This window comes from Vitis vinifera, chromosome 12 (genome assembly GCF_030704535.1).
Source record: "Vitis vinifera cultivar Pinot Noir 40024 chromosome 12, ASM3070453v1".
NCBI lineage: Eukaryota > Viridiplantae > Streptophyta > Magnoliopsida > Vitales > Vitaceae > Vitis > Vitis vinifera.
The window spans coordinates 13,438,855-13,457,635 of NC_081816.1; the positions used below are offsets into that span (position 1 = coordinate 13,438,855).

Consider the following 18,781-nt stretch of genomic DNA (forward strand, 5'->3'; position numbering starts at 1 on the left):
AAAATTCAGGAAAATGAGTTTTGAAAGAGGGAAGATCCCTCTCAAAGGATCAGAAGATCCCAGATACAAAACCATTGAGGAGGATTGCAATTTGCATAAAAGCCAATGGTGAAGAGAAAAAGCTTAATGATTGAATAAGGGATAAGTGAATTTCTGGTGCCTCTATAGCATTATTTTTTATATAAAAAATGTAGAAGGACATGAAGCTATGCATTTGCAAATTGGGTCAGCTTCCCTTTAGACATAAACAATGATTTGAGGCATTAATCATACTCTTTTAACTTCCTTTTATGAGTTGGACTATTGTATGGGTATTCTCCCCCAAGTCTCCTCCCTTTGAGATCTTCCAATGTCATTTCAACTTTCACATAAACAACGTTCAGACTCCATGTACAAAGAATTATCTTCTTTTTTACCCCTTTTTTTTGGTCTCTTGGGATTCTCCAGTTCAAAAAAATATGTCAGGACTTAAATATAAACTAGATATGAATACCAACAAAATGATTTGAAATCAACACATTCCAATTGAGATTCAAAAGGCACAAGCCACAATGCATAAACTTTTCTTTTGCATATGCAGAAACTGTGTCTTTAATGACTCAAATGCAGTCTTTCCAGGGAAATATTCTTCTAATGAAATGGAGGAATTGGATATTAAAAGCTGTAATGTTCCTTGGGTAAATGTTTGCCTATGGAAGAAAAAAAATGCCCAAAAAAAGAATGGGAAATGGGACATCAAAGGAAAAATTAATGGTGAAGGTAAATAAATTAATTCGGGTGAGAAGTGAGAACTAATTACTCTCAATGGGAACATTAATTGAGATGTTGGAAAACTTAAGCTTGATGGCTTCAAACTCTGGATTCTGCCTTTCTTCGTTTGTCAACCATGAGGTTAAACAAAGATCAATCAAGTCCTTCCCACACCCCAGAGGAGAATCCCCTTTAGAATTTCTGTTCCTTGCAAACCTAGTGATCTGCTCTAGATTCATATCGGAGGGTTCCTTGATGTAGCTCTCTAGAATGTTTCTGATAGCATTGCACCAGATTGGTCGGGCTACCTTCAGGAAGTCGTGTACAGCCAACACTGGAAGGTTCACGCTGCCCAGATCCGACTCACCCTGTCCACCTCTCCCATGATAATCTGATCCTCCAAGCTTCACAAGACCATAGTCGTCTGCTAGATCATTATATGCTGTTGACCAAACACAAAGATGTAAATCCAAACATGGGTAAGAGGTAAAGATGTGTGCTTGTTTTCAAGCTGGATATGACAAGTTATGAAATAATCACCATTGGTTACTGCTAACCATTTTTTGGTATCAGGATCATACTTATCCTTCTGTCTTGAACCTTTCAACATTTGTTGCGATAATTATAATTCAAATTACCATTTTGGAGAACAGTTCATAATTTTCATTCATCATATGGTACCAATAATTTTTTATCCATGCTGATCTGAACCAGCATGAAAGTATTTAACCCTCAAGTAGGACTTACCTAGTTATTAATGTGACACGAAGAAGTTAATTTAACCCAAATTTATGCAACCTTCTAATGTCAAAATATTTTAAATTTCAGAAGGAAGAAATTTGAGGTTGCATGGGAGATGTGAATTCTGCGGCATGAGGGAAGAAAACAACATTTTTTAGGCTGCAAATTGTATACCTGCCAGTTTCCCGTCACTCCTGTAGACTTCTATCCCATGAAGGCCTGCATCTTTTAACCTCCTGACAATTGTCACTGGATTCTTTAATGCCCATGGATGTGCCAGTACAGCCACACCTCCTGTTTCACATATCAACTTCACTGCTTCCTCTGCTTGAGGCTCACTTCCCCTGAATCCAGAACACTTTATCAGTAAACCTTTCTGATAAAAAATCTTCATTAAGCTAATCAGAAAAGATAAACTACCAATATCAAGAATATTACGTAGAATATGCAGGTCCACCATCATAAAGATATCGGGCAAAAGCTTGTCTCAGATTCTCCACATGGCCTGCTTCAACCATAGCACGAGCCACATGCAGTCTCCCTGGAGCAACTCCCTTGCCTGCAATTTTGGCTACGTGCTCCCACTTGAGGGGCAACTTGAGATTGTTCAGTTTCAAAACCATGTTCTTTGCACGAAGGTAACGCCCATCTCTTATGTTAGCCAAGAACTTCTCCAGTTCCTCGCATCTTGTTGGACCACAGCTACTGTAATAGGCAAGGACATGAACTGGTTCCTCTGACCCAGACTCTCCTCTGTGGAACATCACCATTACAGTACCATGGGCATGTTAGGCAATAAAACAGATGGTCATCCTAGCAGTTTCCTAAAACTAGATGATGACAATGGCATTAAGGACTATTTGTGGTTGAGACAAGATTGAAAAATATGGATCCTTTACAAAAATTTGTAAGCACCATTAAAGCAGAAGTTAAAAAAGTGACCTTGGGGAAAACATAGTACTAATCTCAACACCCGGGATTATCCTCATTCCAAATTTGCGAGCTGCTTCCAATGCCTCAGGGATGCCAGACATTGTGTCATGATCAGTCAGAGCAAGAACTTTTACCTGTTCTGAACACATCTTACTAGGTTAAATATTAGAGCAATAAAAAATGCAGATGGGTAGGTGCCATAGCCAATGGACTTATGATCAACAATGATATATTACTTTAGAGATCAATTTGGGGTTGGACAACCATCAACACCAACAGATAGTGTAACAAAGTAATTCATAACTTTTAACCAACCATCCTGTTCAAATAAAAAAACTGTTGATTTTAGTTCACTAATTCATTTAATAAATGAAGGGTTGCACTTTTCATTTCTTCAATCATTGCTATGAACTAAGAAGTCATGTTCCCTTCAAACTAGTCATTATGGCCAACTCTACTTTTAAATATGATACATGAGGCTCTTAAAGTCAAAGATAGAAGCACAAATTCTAATAGCCATTTCAAGAATTAGAAAGAGAAACTGTGTTTCTAGCAATGGGATAACTATCACTCATCCTCCAAATCCACAAATTATAATCTCCGTGATCACATTAGTTATCATAATAATAGGCCAATATATAAATAAAATAAGTAGTTTCATTTATCACAATAAATAGATAGATAAATAAAAATATTACATGATATATATTCACTTCATTACAATAATAAATACAAATTTCATTATCATAGATAAAGAGATAGATAAAATGAGTAAAAAAAAAAAAAACAACAACAACAATTAGATAAATAAGTAGTTTCAATCTTTCAAGCTTTCATTATCATAATAAATAAATAACATATAAATTAATTAAATAAATAAAAATATAAAATATAAAATTTAAATGCTCAAGAGACATTGTGAGTGTATTAATTAGAGAGATTGAGAAGTTGCAAAAGCTGAACTACCAACACCAGCCACTAGGTATACACCTCTCTTTTTTTTGATTTCAAATCAGAATAAAATATATAAATGTAGAAAAAGGAAGCCCATAGGACATCCCAAGGCATACATGAAGTATACAGTAGGTGCAATAAGGCAAAGAAGAACAAAAAAAAGACGGGATACAAAAAACCTCACCCACCCTCACCTAGAACCCAACCAATAAAAAAATTCAATTAAAGGTAAAGGTCTAACATCTATATACAACTTTGTCCAAGACCAAAAACTAAATACAAAAGAATTCTTCAACATATGAACCGAAAACTCTTCATTGTCAAAAGTTATTCTATTTCTTTCCTTCCACACTATCCAAAAAAAACATAAAAGAGCCAGCTTCCAAGTTTTTTTGTGCTTCTTGCCACAAAGGACCCATACCAACGAAGGAGAGTCTCCCTTATCAATGAAGGGAGAATCCAAGTCACACCAAAAAGAGCAAATAATAACTCTCATAAAACTCTAGTCTTCATACAGTAGATTAAAATGTGATTAGTAGACTCCTTTTTGGTGAGACAAAAGAAACATCTATTAGCTAGGGTCCAACCCCTCTTTTTTAGCTGATCCAATGTTAAAACTTTCCCCATGAGGCTTCCCAAGCAAAAAAACCCACTTTGGGAGGAACATAAGGACTCCAAATGATGTTCCTCGGAAACCGGACTGCATTTCCTGGCTCTAATGCACTATAAAGGGACTTAACCGAAAAAAATCCCATTTTTTGTCTTTTTTCCATAACACCCTATCCTCCAATTCTGCGCTAACCCCCTTCCCTTGAATTGTCATTAGCAACCATTCCACCAAGACTACCTCCCAATCGTTGAAAGCCCTAGAAAAATGAGGACTCCAACTCCTCTCCTCAACGGAAGGGCCTCAAACCTCCACCACCCACTCTTCTTTCGAAACCACCAAAGCATACAAAGAGGGAAAAGAGTTACAAAAAGCCTCATCACCACACCATGAATCCTTCAAAATTTAACTCTTCTACCATTACCCACGGAAAATACAATATTGTTGCTCAACAATGAACCTTCCTTCCTAATCTCCTTCCACAACCCCACTCCAAATCCCTCTCTTCCTTCGCGGGTATATCACCCCCCATCTTTTACTCCATACTTCCAACTAAACTTGTTTCCAAAGAGCTTCCCTTTCTTCCATAAAGTGCCAACTCCATTTACACAAGAGGGCTCTATTAAGTGTAGAGAGGCATCTAGCACCCAATCTACCCTTACTTTTATCTAAGCATACAACTGCCCATTTGACAAGGTGAGTCTTCCACTCCAAAGCCCCCCCACCCCAAAGGAAATCCCTTTGGATTTGCTCGAGTCTCAATCTAACCGATCTAGGTATACGCAAAATAGGCATGCAGTAAACAGGCATACTGGACAAAGTGCTCTGAATGAGAGTGAGTCTCCCTCCTTTAGAAATATATTGCCTCTTCTACATAGCTAATCTCTTTCGAAACTTCTTCTCCACCCCATCCCAAGCCACCACTAGATATGCACCTCTCTTTTTCCACTCTTCTTTTTCTTTCTTCTTCTTTGGTTTTTCTTTCTCTCCTCTTCTCAGTCTCTACTCTCTATCAAGCCCTAATTCTGGGCCCTTTTTGGTTTTTTTTAAAGCCCCATTAAGATGGTGTTTTTTGGGCTGTTTTAAAAATAAAAAAAGGGCTCAACACAGCATCATTTTGCCCTGTTTCTTTTAAAAACAGCTTAGAATTATACTGTTTCGGCCAAAGTAGGAGGAAAAAAATAAAATAAAATGGGGCTCAAACATGCCTTGGAAGAGCCTTTGCGCCTAGCTCAAGGCACACCTTTTAAGCCTAAGTATTGCCTTTAGTTGCATCTGACTTCAGGCAAGGCGCACACTAGTTCGCATCATGCCGCCCCGAGCCTAGGCATGTTCACAACTATGCCTATGACTTACACTGCCCATGAAGATTCAAGATTGCAGAAAATTCATCTCAGGCAAGCACATATACGTGTGGTTGAGTTAATTACAACATAATGACGTAAAATTGGTATATTGCTGACTTACAAGAAAATTGGATGTGAAATTAAATTGAAAAAGGAAATTTAAGGAGAGCTCAATTGCTTAAGCACCCTCAGCATTTAAGTGCGCTTGGATAGCGCGCAAGCGCTCACACTTGATTTTGCTGAGTTTTGACAAATTTCCAATTTCACTGGGTTTTCTAAATTGAATTTGTCTGATTACAATTTCTCAAAATCTGCCCAAGTCCACTAGGGTTTATTTAGTATAAATATGCCTCTTAAGAGATATCTTTTTGCTGCTACACATCCTAAGCATAATGTCATTATACTCTATGCTTAACCCAACACTCTAACAAGAATAACCTTTGTTCATCAAGTTTGTGGTAGCAAATCACATCCCCTCAAGTCGTTGAAGAGTCCACAGTGTCCATTAAGGAGCACAGAGGAGTTGTGTTGAGGACATGAATAGGTTCTGTTGTAAGTCTCAAGGAGAGTAGTGACTGTCAAGTAAATCTGTATATTTGATCCTTTATATTTAGTGGATTTAGTTTAGTGGTCTGTTGACCCCGCGGTTTTTACATCCAGAATCTTAGGAAGACTTTATGAGTGGTTTTCCACGTAAATCGTGTATCTCTTGCCAGATTGGATGTTCTTTGTGTTCATTGATTGATTATATCCTATCAAAGAATATATAAACAATTGCCCCCTCCCTCCTTCCTCTAGGTAGCTCCATGATACAAGATCTGAAACTTTCAATATCTATGCAAAACCACCACTGGGAGGCTCAAACCATATGGCTACTCATGCTACACATGATGCCACAATGATATCCAAGTGCAAGGAGAGATTAAACCAGCAGCATGTGCCCACAGGAAAAAGAGCCAAAACAACTGGTGCATGGATTGGATCTATACAATTATTTGGGATTAGGTTGTAGGAAATATCAAAAGGAACCAGCTTTATTATGTACATCAAAGCTAAGTAATAGTAGCATAGAAAGGAAATAGTTTTAAATTAATAGCTATAGCAATTGCTCGCTAAACAATCAAAAGGACATCATGCTATAATTTATTTCATATAAAAGAACTCATGATATCTTTTTAATATTTTGGTTTAGTTATAATAACAACCAAGGACTGCCTGCAAACACATTGGGAATCAATCAATCAACTTCCAGCATTAGCAAGCAGCAAACTCAAAGCCACTACAGCTGCTTTTAATAAAATCCATTACAAGCCACCTCTATACAATGGAAAAAACCACCCCAAAGCTTAAACAAAGGTATTCAAAGTAAGGGCCAAACTTAGTCAAACTGAAGCTAAACCAGAACAAAATCAAACCAGCTAAAACAACCCAACATTCCACAGAGTTCAGATTATTTACACCCTTTGATGCACAGTACACCACTCATCCCTTATGCATTTCAATCAGAAGAAGGACAACTCAGCAAAGAAGACAAGCTCAACTCAAATGCCTAAATCTATGAGTTAAAAATTAAACCACATGCACATCTGCACCATTTTTAGCACTTGCGTAGTATACAAATTGATGGCATGTATAAGAAAAAGCTGCCGAAACAAAGACAAAAAGAAAGGCATTTATAAGGATTTCAAAGCTTGCAACTTGCTTTGAGACTCATGCCCTTGTACAAAAAAGCTCATAAATTTTATCAATTATATTCATGAATATCATCTGGAGATGTTATTACCTTCATGTGCTATTGTAAGTTTGCAATTACCACATTTCAAAAAGGTAAAGCAAGTTAGTTACAAAGTTTGGATGCCAACAAATGCATGTGTACGTATATGGGCATGCTTAGCCAGGGACTTAGGTAATTTTTTTCTTCCTTCTTTCTATTTTCTTTATTTATTTCTTTTTAAAATTTTCTGATGCTAAAATGCATTAGTTTGCTCCATCTATCACACATCATACTTTGTGTACCATCCATGCTATTTCATGTGATGCACTATGAAGTGCAGTCCCATTTTGAAAATGCATAACCAATTTATTTTTTTTCATAATATAACATTGTAGGTTTAGTATCACAATCCTCCACAAAAACATTGCCTCACAAATTGCAGAGGCTGATCATTCCAAGATTAAGACATGCCCTTGCACAACCCACTCCCAACCCACCCAAACCAATGTCTGAATGTCAAATACAGCCCCCACAATGGTCAAATGCATTTCAACTGCAAAGCTTTCAACTAAAATAGCCAAAAAGAGATATCTTAGATACTCAAAAGATATAATACTGCCTGCAATTAAATTATCATTTTTTAGCTGTCATTGCAAACTTATTCTGTTACTTTAGTTTCAAAATTTTCCAAATTTTAACAGACCGGATTGCACAAGTTGGCAGTTTAATAAAGATTCACTTCATATATCAAGAATTTGAAAGAATGGGTGAGAGAGAGCGAAAGAGAGAGCGAGAGAGAGAGAGGGTATACGGCAGCGGGCGAGCTCGCGAGAAAGGAAAATGGCGAGACTACGACGGCGAGGGGGATGACGATAAAGAGGGGAATCGAAGGAGACGAAGGGGTTTTGTAGTCGAATCCAAGAGGTTTGAGCTGGAGCTGTTAGAGAGAAGTGGAAAACCCCAAATAGTTATAGAGGAAAGCAAAGGGGGAGTCTCGTCTTGGGTCAGAATGGGTTTGGCGAGCTTAGGGTTCCTAATGGAGGGCCTAAAACACTGCATAAGGGAGGAGAAGGAAGACCGGTGGGTGAAGGAGTGGAAGGAACAGGGGAGATCCTTCTCGCTGCTGCGAAGTGTAAATAAAGCGGGATGTTTTCTCAGACTAGGGGTAACGGATTTGGAACGAAAACAACACCGGATTTTCATCCCAAAAGGTAGAGGAGAAAAAATGGGATGGTCTGCAATGATGGAAAACCTTCAGGTCCTACGCATCTCAATCGACAGAAATAACCAAATGCAAGGTGAAAAGGTAGGGGAAAACATGGATCTGAAGAGATCTTTTGCGGAAGTGGTGAAGAAAACGATGGGCAGAGTTATAAGCCCGGTTCAAGTGAAGATAGAGAGAAAGGAAATACAAAGTAATTTGGAAAAATTGAAGCATTGTGTTGTTGGAAGTTGGAACGCTAGTTTTGGGGATGAAGAAGACTTGGAAAAAATGGGGAGATTTCTGGCAAGTTCTTGGGGGCTGAAAGGGAGCCTAGGGTTGGCAAAATTGGAACATAGCAGAGTCTTATTGGAGTTTGAACTCTTGGAAGAAGCTAAACGGGCCTCCCTATCAGGTGAAAAAAGGATGGGAGCGATAAGGCTGGGGTTCGAGAAATGGTGCCCAGGGGATGGATGCAGAGAGGAGAAGGAAGAGAGCGAAGAGATCTGGGTCAGAATTTTTGGGTTACCAGTGCTATTGTGGAATCCGACTGTGTTGAGAAGGGTGGGGGAGGAATGTGGAGGCTTCATCGACATCGATTCGAAGACGAAGAAGCTGGAAGAGCTTCAATGGGCTCGGATTCTGGTTAGGTCGGCCGGAGGTGACAAACCGAGCACGCTGGAGATTGGGATCGAGGAGGAAGTCTTCACCCTTGCCCTCTGGTGGGAGATCAGACCGACAGTCAAGAAGACAAGGGTTGATAGTCGAAGATGGGGGGAGGTCAGGGACGACAGTAGCGCACGCGCCGACTCGCGCGTGGAGATGGAACCGGTCATTGAAAGAACCGAGGTTCTGGTACCGTCAGAGGAGAGGACAGGGAGAAAGGTGAGGGAGATGGGCTGGGAGGGGACAGAGGATTGGGCCCATCAGTCAGGGCTCATGGGGTTTAGGGTATGTGGGCCGGATCTTTCGGGCCTAAAACTAAAAGGTGTGATGGAAGAGGGAGCAGGGCTACAGGTTGGGCCATCCAAGAATTGGGCTGTGGAAGGGGTAGGCTGTGTGATAAATGAAGACACTTTAGTTAAGCCCAAGGCACACGTTGAAAGGCCCACGGGTTTGTTAAATCCAGAGCAAAGGATGGGCTGGCAGGAGAGTAATTTGGGCTGGTTTTCAAAAGGAGATCAGACCCAGGAGACAAGATTAGGGACAATAGTAAAGGGCTCAGGTGGGCCGAATGCAGAGAGGGGCCCGTTAGTAAGTGAGAGGAGGCCCATTCCTATTGGATCAGATTTGAATCAGCCCAAAAGATGGGCTCAGGTTGGGAGTGGCCCAGAGGCTGTATGGGAAGAGGTCAGTTTAAATCAACCCATAGCCCGAAACAAAGGTAATGAATCCCTGGAGAACAGAAGGCTCCTGGACTGCAAAATTGCGAGCTATGGGAGATCCTTAGAGGGGGAACACCTAGTCATATGGGAGTCAGAGGAAGCAAGGTCGTCATGGGAGAAAGCCATACCTTCAGCAACAGACAAGGCGTTGGCAGAGGAGGCCATGAGGTATGATTCTGGTCTAAGGTTAGAGAGGGAAAGGGGTTGCGGGTCTTTTCATCTCATCTCGTATTCTTTTGATCGGACTCCAGTGGGGGAGTCTTTCGATCATTCTGGGGTCCTAGAGGAAAGCAATGATGTTGGTCCCGGAATGGATGATAAGGGATGTTGGGATATGGTAGAATTCAATAAGGACCTAAATTTGGTCAGGGGGGTGGAGTGGAACACAGAGAGGACAGAATTTCAAGAAGCCAAAAGAGAGAAAGAGGATAGATGGGAAGAAAGCAGCTTGGCCAAGTTCAGTCATTTTTTGGGCTTTTCGACAGAAGGGTTGGAAAAGGAAATTTTGAATTTCTTGGTCAAAATAAGGAAGAGACGGGAGAAAATTCATAGCAAAGAATTGATGGAGAAGTCAAAATTTGAGAGGGAATTGAAGAGACTGGAGTGCTCAGTTAATTATGAGAAAGGGGGTAAGCAAAGAAGCCTTCTACAGGGCAAAGGGGATCAGCTTGCAGTAGATTAATGAAGATGAAACTATTAAGTTGGAATGTGAGGGGGGCTAATGACAGGTCCAAGAGGAAAATCATCAAGACTTTTATAAGGAATCAAAAGGTTGATTTGCTGTGTATTCAAGAGACAAAAATTCAGCCAATGACGGAGGGGGTGGTGAGAAGTTTAGGCTCGGGAAGATTCTTAGATTGGAGAGCGTTGGATGCGGATGGGGCAGCGGGAGGTCTGTTGATTTGCTGGGATAAAAGATCGATGGAAGTTGTGGACTGGGAGGAAGGACAGTACTCACTGTCGTGTAGATTCAAGAATGTGGAGGATGGGGCGGTTTGGGTGTTTACGGGCGTCTATGGTCCTTTCACCAAAGAGGCAAGAGAGGGACTGTGGGAAGAGCTTGGGGCTGTAAGAGGAATCTGGGACGAGCCTTGGTGCCTCGGAGGGGACTTTAACAGTACCCTTTATCAAGGAGAAAGAAGCCGCCAAGGAAGGATAACTTCAAACATGAGGAGGTTTGCTCATATCATTGATGATTTAGGGCTGGTAGACCTCCCCTTGCAAGGGGGAGTGTGTACTTGGAGTGGAGGCCTGAACAACCAGTCCTGGGCAAGGTTGGACAGGTTCTTGGTGACTCCTAGTTGGCTAGACAAATTCAGTGGGGTGATTCAAAGGAGGCTGCCTCGTCCTGTTTCGGACCATTTCCCTATTCTGCTAGAAGGAGGTGGGCTGAGGAGAGGTCCGTCTCCTTTCAGGTTTGAAAATATGTGGTTAAAAGTTGAGGGCTTTCTTGACCTTATCCGGAGTTGGTGGAGGGAAATTGAGGTCAGGGGCACAACTAGTTACAGATTGGCAACAAAGACGAAGGAGCTCAAACAGAAACTGAAAGTTTGGAATAGAGAGGTCTTTGGTAATCTGGAAGGTAACAAAAGAGCAGCCTTGCAGCAAGTGGACTATTGGGATGGTGTGGAAAGTGAACGAAGCTTGTCCTTGGAAGAGACAGAGTTAAAAAAAGAAGCAAAGGAAAGCTATAAAAAATGGGTCATGTTGGAAGAAAGTCATTGGAGACAACTCTCAAGGGAGGTGTGGCTTAAGGAAGGGGACAAGAATACGGGTTTTTTTCATCGAATGGCGAATGCCCACCGTAACAACAATACGGTGGATAGAGTAAAAATTGATGGGGTTTGGCTGGAAGAGGATCAGGAAGTAAGGGAGGGGATTGCAAATGCTTTTCATCAGAGGCTCTCAGAAGACGTGGGGTGGAAGGCGGATATTGAGGGGATCCAATTAGATCGGATTAGCCAACAAGAAGCAGAGAGTCTTGAGATTCCATTCTCTGAAAATGAGATCCATTCTGCTTTAATGGAGATGAGTGGGGATAAAGCCCCTGGGCCGGATGGTTTTACTATGGCGTTTTGGCAAAGTTCGTGGGATTTCGTGAAAGAGGAGATCTTGGAGATGTTTAAGGAGTTTCATGAGCAAGGATCCTTTCTCAAAAGCCTCAATAACACTTTCTTGGTTCTGATTCCTAAGAAAGGGGGAGCGGATGACTTGGGAGATTTTAGACCCATTAGCCTTCTGGGGGGGCTATACAAATTGATGGCTAAAGTGTTAGCTAATAGACTCAAGAGAGTGTTAAACAAAGTAGTAGCCCCTACTCAGAATGCATTTGTGATGGGAAGGCAAATTCTTGATGCTTCTCTTATTGCAAATGAGGTGATAGACTCATGGCAGAAAAGAAAAGAGAAAGGGCTCATTTGCAAGTTGGATATTGAGAAAGCGTATGACAACATTAATTGGAAGTTCTTGCTGAAGACTCTACACAAAATGGGTTTTGGTCCAAGGTGGGTGGGGTGGATGTGGAGTTGTATCTCTACAGCCAAGTTCTCAGTTCTTGTTAATGGGGTTCCAGCTGGATTCTTCCCGAGTTCTAAAGGGCTTCGTCAAGGGGATCCATTGTCTCCTTACCTTTTCGTATTGGGTATGGAAGTGCTAGATGCCCTGCTTAGGAGGGCGGTTGCGGGGGGCTACCTTTCAGGTTGCAGCATCAAGGGTGTTAGGAGGCACAATCTAAAAATCTCCCATCTTTTCTTTGCTGATGATACAATCGTGTTCTGTGAGGCTAACAAAGAGCACCTAACACACTTGAGTTGGATTCTCTTGTGGTTCGAAGCAGCCTCAGGCTTAAGGATCAACTTGGACAAAAGTGAAATCATCCCAGTTGGTGTGGTGGAGGAGATTGAGGAGATGACAGTGGAATTAGGATGTAGGGTGGGATCTCTTCCTTCTCATTATTTGGGTTTGCCATTAGGGGCTCCGCATAAAGCCTCCTCAGTTTGGGATGGGGTGGAAGAGAAAGTGAGAAGGAGACTAGCACGGTGGAAACGTCAATATATTTCAAAAGGGGGGAGAATCACTCTTATTAGAAGCGTTTTGGCTAGCATGCCAATCTATCACATGTCTTTGTTCCGAATGCCTAAGTCAGTGGCCAGGAGATTGGATAAAGTTCAAAGAGATTTCCTATGGGGAGGGGGAAGTGAGGAAAAGAAAACTCATCTTATCAAGTGGGAGGCGATTTGTGAGGATAAAAGCAAGGGAGGGCTAGGCTTAAGGAAGTTGGTGCTCCTGAACAAAGCTTTGCTTGGCAAATGGGTATGGAGATTTGCTATTGATAGAGATGATCTATGGAAGCAGGTGATAATAGAGAAATATGGGCAAGAGGGTCACGGATGGAGAGCAAAGAAGGCTTATGGGACTATCGGAGTGGGGGTTTGGAAGGAAATATGGAAGGAATCTGATTGGTGCTGGGATAACATGGGGTTCATAGTTGGGAAAGGAAACAAAATCAATTTTTGGACTGATGTTTGGTGTGAAGATACAAGGCTGTCCCAAAGTTTCCCCCACCTATATGCTATGGCTGCGCATAGGGATGCGACTGTGGAGGATATGTGGGATCAGAATTTTGGCCAAGGGGGGTGAAATCTAAGATTTTTGAGGGACTTTAATGATTGGGAGTTGGAGATGATAGGGAACTTGTTGCATGTTCTGAGGAATTACAAGCCTTCTATGGAGGAAGACTCAGTCCGTTGGAAGGGAGGAAGGAATGGTAAATTTAGGGTGAAAGAAGCCTATAGAGTGATGACCAGACCAAATGATATTGGGTTTCCTTCTAGATGTATTTGGGTGGATTCAGTACCAACCAAGGTTGCATTCTACGCTTGGGAGGCTACTTGGGGGAGGGTGCTCACTCTTGATAGACTTCAGAAAAAAGGATGGCAGCTTCCTAATTGTTGTTTTCTATGTGGGTGTGAAGAAGAAACTGTAAATCACATTCTTATTCATTGTATAGTAGTCAGAGTTTTGTGGGATATTGTTCTTGGGTTATCAGGTGTGCAGTGGGTTTTTCCAGAAACTGTAAAGGGGGTTTTAACTAGCTGGAGGGGCCCTTTTGTGGGAAAGAAAAGGAAAAAGATATGGAAATCCATCCCGTTGTGTATTTTTTGGACGGTTTGGAAAGAAAGAAATAGGTTAGCTTTTAGGGGAGGAGAGTTAAATATCCAAAAGCTTAAGAATTCTTTTGTGTGTAGTTTGTGGAGCTGGGCTAGATTGTATATTGGCAAGGAGCGTATGTCCCTTATAGGATTCCTAGAATGGTTGGCGTCCAACTAAGGGATGGTGAGGCTTGCTGTTTTTTTGGCTTTTTGAGGGGTTTGTTGCTTTGTATACCCCCTGTATACTTGTAACTCTTTGCCCCTTTATCAATATATCTTGGTTTACTTATCAAAAAAAAAAAAATTATCTTATAAGTTGGTAGTAGTCTAGTAGATTTACTAATTCTAGATGAAGTCAAATTACAGATAACAACTTTTACCAAATAACTTCCAAATTAAGAACTATGGCTCACATATGTCCACGGGCAGGAAAATTTTCCAGGGCTGCCCCTGAAAAATTGTTCAATGAATGGCAGAAAGTAAGCTATATCTGCAAACAATGCATATGGTACACCCTACATAATTCCTGGCTCATAACTTACTAAACAAGGCTCTTAAACCCTACTTGGTCTCTGCTGAATGAATACTTTATGTCATTCAGCTCTATCTAAAAGTACAGAGTTAATTTTTCAGATGGTAAATGAAATATTTTACAAAAAGAAGACCAAGGGTAGAAGAATTATTTGGAAGATATAAGAAACTACAAAGACTACTTAAAGTGAAAAAAAATATTATCTTTGACAGCCATTGTGCTTCATTTGGCCGCGGGTGTCATCTCCAAATATCAAGTGCTTCTCTCAAAAGATTTTATAGCTTTCCTAATTTATAGATAGGAAAATATATTAAAGACACAATGGGGAGTGAATCCTTGAATATGGGGATCTGGTTTGGTATACGAGGAACACCTCATAGCAACAAAGATTAGAGCACTTTAAAAGCTTCCTTTCGTCTTCACAATGATAAACAAAAATTTATTCAAGGAGGTCAATGAATCATGGACGCTTGGTCCTTTAAGGAAAGAAGAAAGAAACAAAAAGAAAGAAAAAAAAACAATAATAATGAATGATGCAAAAACAACATAAAGCAGCTACTCAGCACTAAAGAGAGTTTCAAAATCATGAGAAAGAAATAACTGTAGTACCCAGTTTCCATCAACCAGCATTAGTTAACCAATAACAATATACTAGTCCCTCTCAATCAATAATTGGGTCATCTCCATATTCCTTCAAATAATTCACTTAATGACATTAGAACAATCACCTCCCTTGTACTACAGCCCATATTCTTGGAGTGAGCTTTGAAGGCCACTCTCTTAGAGATCCTAAATTCTCTAAGCCCTAGTTCTTCCAAACCAAGCAAAAAAGGCCCAAGTTTTATCAAGAATATCAATATAAATTCATTCACTCATTAACCTCTATTTGTCATGTCATTTCCTAGAAATGATTATCATACAGAAGCATGAACATACAAACAATAGCACCAGGAAAAACCTAAAAGTGATGTGCTTCTGATTCTCTACATACTTTCTTCTTTCTCTCATTCTCTCATCTTCCCAAGAAGGCTACAATTAAACAGATTCATTGTACCGAAACAGCTTGGGAAAGCTATAAGGAAACTTTCATGATCTCTCACAAACTCTAGAGTATCCAATTGATCAAAATGACTCGATTTTGACATACACAATCACACACACAAAACACATAAAGCTAACTTCTTATCAGACCAGGAATTGTATTCTGATAACACTCAAAATAAATTCCAATAAAATAGGAACTAAGCCAAAGAAGGAAATTGGCACAAACCAACACCCCCCCACCCACATAATAAAAAAAGAAAAAAAGAAAAAAGAAAAAAGAAAAATGTAAAACTGCACAACTCCTTATTCCCTACGGAGTGTGTCTCAAAACAGTAAATCTTCTTTAGTTTCAAGAGTCACGACTTCATACAATAAATCAAAGAAAAATATGATCAGTCAAGAACCCTAAAGCCCATTCTTGGGAATAACAGAATTTGGTAATGACATAGGCATTAATCACAAAAATATGGTGCCGAACTGCATTCTCTGAAATAATTTCCCATATACTTCTCCAGATAACAAAATGCCCCAAATGAAATCATACATCAAATTCTTCTCTTTACGTGCTTAATATGTTCTTCATCCCATTTTAAGATTATTGTCCTAAGCGTCATTAATCACACTAATTTTTATTAACTACACTGTCCATAAAATATGAGATATGACACAAACAAGTTCCTCAACTGGATGCCAGATACTACAGAATGTAAAGCTTCAAATAAGAATTACAAATATTGAGAACATATGAAATTCAAAAGCAAATAAAACACCAAACATATACCAACACCAAAAACAAAAGACCCGTCTTAAAATCCAAAACCCAAAAGCAAAGTTCAAAACAGAAATCAAAATAAAACCTTCCTCCAACACAAACAGCAAGAAAAATCCACCTAGAAACAAACAGCAAACAACAAAAAGAACATATCTTCAAAAAAATAGGTAGCCCCATTTCATAAAAGGGCGTAGAAAAACAGAATCACTCACCCCATTCCCGTGAGCTCTCTCAACCACCTTGGAGGGCGACAAGAACCCATCACTGCGAATGGAATGTGAATGCAAATCAAACACAATATTGTCCCCAACTCTGCTCTGACTCTTCTGCACCCCAAAATCATCATCAACAGCAGGGGAAGGCTGGTCCAAAAACACCCATTCCTTGACAGAATTCAAGGCATAGAGCTGTTCAGCTGTCATCTTCTTCTTGCGGCCACCGCGCTTCTTCTTCTTCTTACTCTTGTTGGGGCTTTTCCTCTTTGGGTTTTCTTTGCCATTTCCATTGCTATTGCTATTGCTATTGCTTTCAAGTGAAAAAGCCTCACCCAACATTGGAATAGGTGGTTTCTGCTCAAGGAGAGAGAGATTTTGGTGGTTTTGAGGGTTTTAGGACATTGCAGAGGATCTAATTATTATGGGGACCAGGGGGAGGAGAAGGGTGTGTTCTAAGAAAAGGGCTATTTCGATAAGACGTGTGTACGAGACAGATGTCCTCGGTTCTCTCCTCCTCTGACACAATCTTAAATCGCAACAGGCTAATGCCATTACTACAAATGGTATGATCATGTACTTTGTTATTTCTACATACATGGCATTTATTTATTTTAAGCATTTTCTAAATATTTTAAAATTATTTCTACATGTTATTATTGTATCTTTTAAAGACATTTTTTGGGGAATTTTATTGGAGGATAATAAGTCGGTTCGGTTTGGCAGCCAATTTCAAGTTGTTTTTAAAAATTATTTATTAAATTAAAAAAATAAAATGTTGCCCTAAAAGAAAATTTCTTAGAAATGATTCCCTATCAAAAAGTGCAATGTATGTATTTAATTTCCATTATTTTATATTTTAATCTCATTAATTTATATTTCAATTTTATTTTTTGTATTTGTTCTTATTTTTTCATATTTTATTTTATTATTGGTATCTTTATCCAACTATCTAATTTTTTTCATGCACTTTCAATATAGAGATCGGATGTCATATAGGTATCTCTTCAATACTCTATTTTTTTTTCCCATATTAGCAATTTTAATATATGATTAGTCACTATTTGGATAAGAAAAAAATATGAATAATTTTAATTCTAATTTATATATCATTTTAATAATAATTTGAAAAAAAATCATCAAAATAGAAAGTGTTTTTTATTTGATGATATGAGCAATTTTAATAATCTAAGAATACATTTGAATGGAGCACATTACAGTAACAAAAGAAAAAAAAAAGTGGAATTTTAATTCTATTTTTTATTGACTCTTAAGGAAAGATGAAAAGACAAGTAAAATACATTGGATCATTGTTTCAAAAAAAATATCTTTACACTTTCAATTATATTTTAACTTAGTCCTTCAACTTAAAGATAATTATACTTACATCCCTTCACGTTTATGACATTTACATAACCCATTATATAGTATCTGAAATGACTAATTTCACTAACCTCTTTCGAGGTTTGAGTTAAATACAATTAATCATTATTTGTTTGAAATTTTATCAAGTAATTCTCTTACTTTAAGTTAGAAGAAAGGTGTATGAAATCAACAAATAAAAAGGGTTGAGGAGACATTTGATGAAATTTCAATGACAAATTTATATTTACCTTCAATCTTAAAAGAGGCGAGTGAAATTAACCCTTTATGAAGCTATATTAGTTTTATGGTACGATCTTTCAAATATGTGAAGACTAAGCTTCAAAGCTCTTATTTGTCACTTTTCTCATCTACTCCTTCAATGGCAATATCATTCTTCCCTAAATTTGTTTATTCCCATTTTTTGTTTATGCTTCAAATTGTGCTTCTATTTGTTTTATGGTGACAACATTTGATAATGAATACTTGAGGATTTTTGTTTTAGACTTCAATTTTTGGGATTGAGGACTTCAATTCTTGGGATTAAGGGCTTCAATTTCTGGGATTAAGGGCTTCAATTTATCGATTTGAGGACCTTAATTTTTTATGACATCTTTAAAGACAATTATAATGGTGAGAGGGATAGAAACTTATTTATGGTTTCATTCATTTTTTTTGTCATTGATTTTTTTTTTTTATTAAGGGTTGTGATTTGTTTGATTGAATCTATTGTTTTTATCTGCCCAAAGAAATTAGGGTTCTCAAATTATAGCCCAAACATGTGCTCCAAAGGCACATGAATGACATGATCTAGATGATACTTAAGGCTCAAATAATCTAACTTAGCTTGACATTGTGTTAGCACTCTAGTTGTGGATTTAATCCCTATCTCGAGCAAAAGAAAAGTAGGATAAAGGGGGAAAAGAATGAAAAAGAGTGAGCATTCATCAATCAAAGTGGAAGACGGCTAAATCATGCATGAAAAGAGAGTTGAAGCTTTATGAAAGATGAGAAGAATCAAGGAAAGTGCATGGGAACCCAAAACAAGAAATATAAGCAAAAACAAGATATAGACAC

The 18,781-nt window shown here is 39.0% G+C and overlaps 1 protein-coding gene across 1 annotated transcript; it reads right to left on the reverse strand.

Moving 5' to 3' along the window:
* Window positions 1-525: 525 nt before the first annotated feature.
* On the reverse strand, window positions 526-16,890 carry LOC100245053 (uncharacterized). The gene is made up of 5 exons (XM_002264383.5): window positions 16,343-16,890; window positions 2,434-2,558; window positions 1,930-2,244; window positions 1,666-1,835; window positions 526-1,192 (listed from the first exon to the last, which is right to left on the reverse strand). The coding sequence occupies exons 1-5, from the start codon at window positions 16,682-16,684 to the stop codon at window positions 792-794; spliced, it is 1,353 nt and encodes a 450-aa protein (XP_002264419.4). The 5' UTR covers window positions 16,685-16,890; the 3' UTR covers window positions 526-791.
* Between the last annotated feature and the right edge of the window lie 1,891 nt (window positions 16,891-18,781).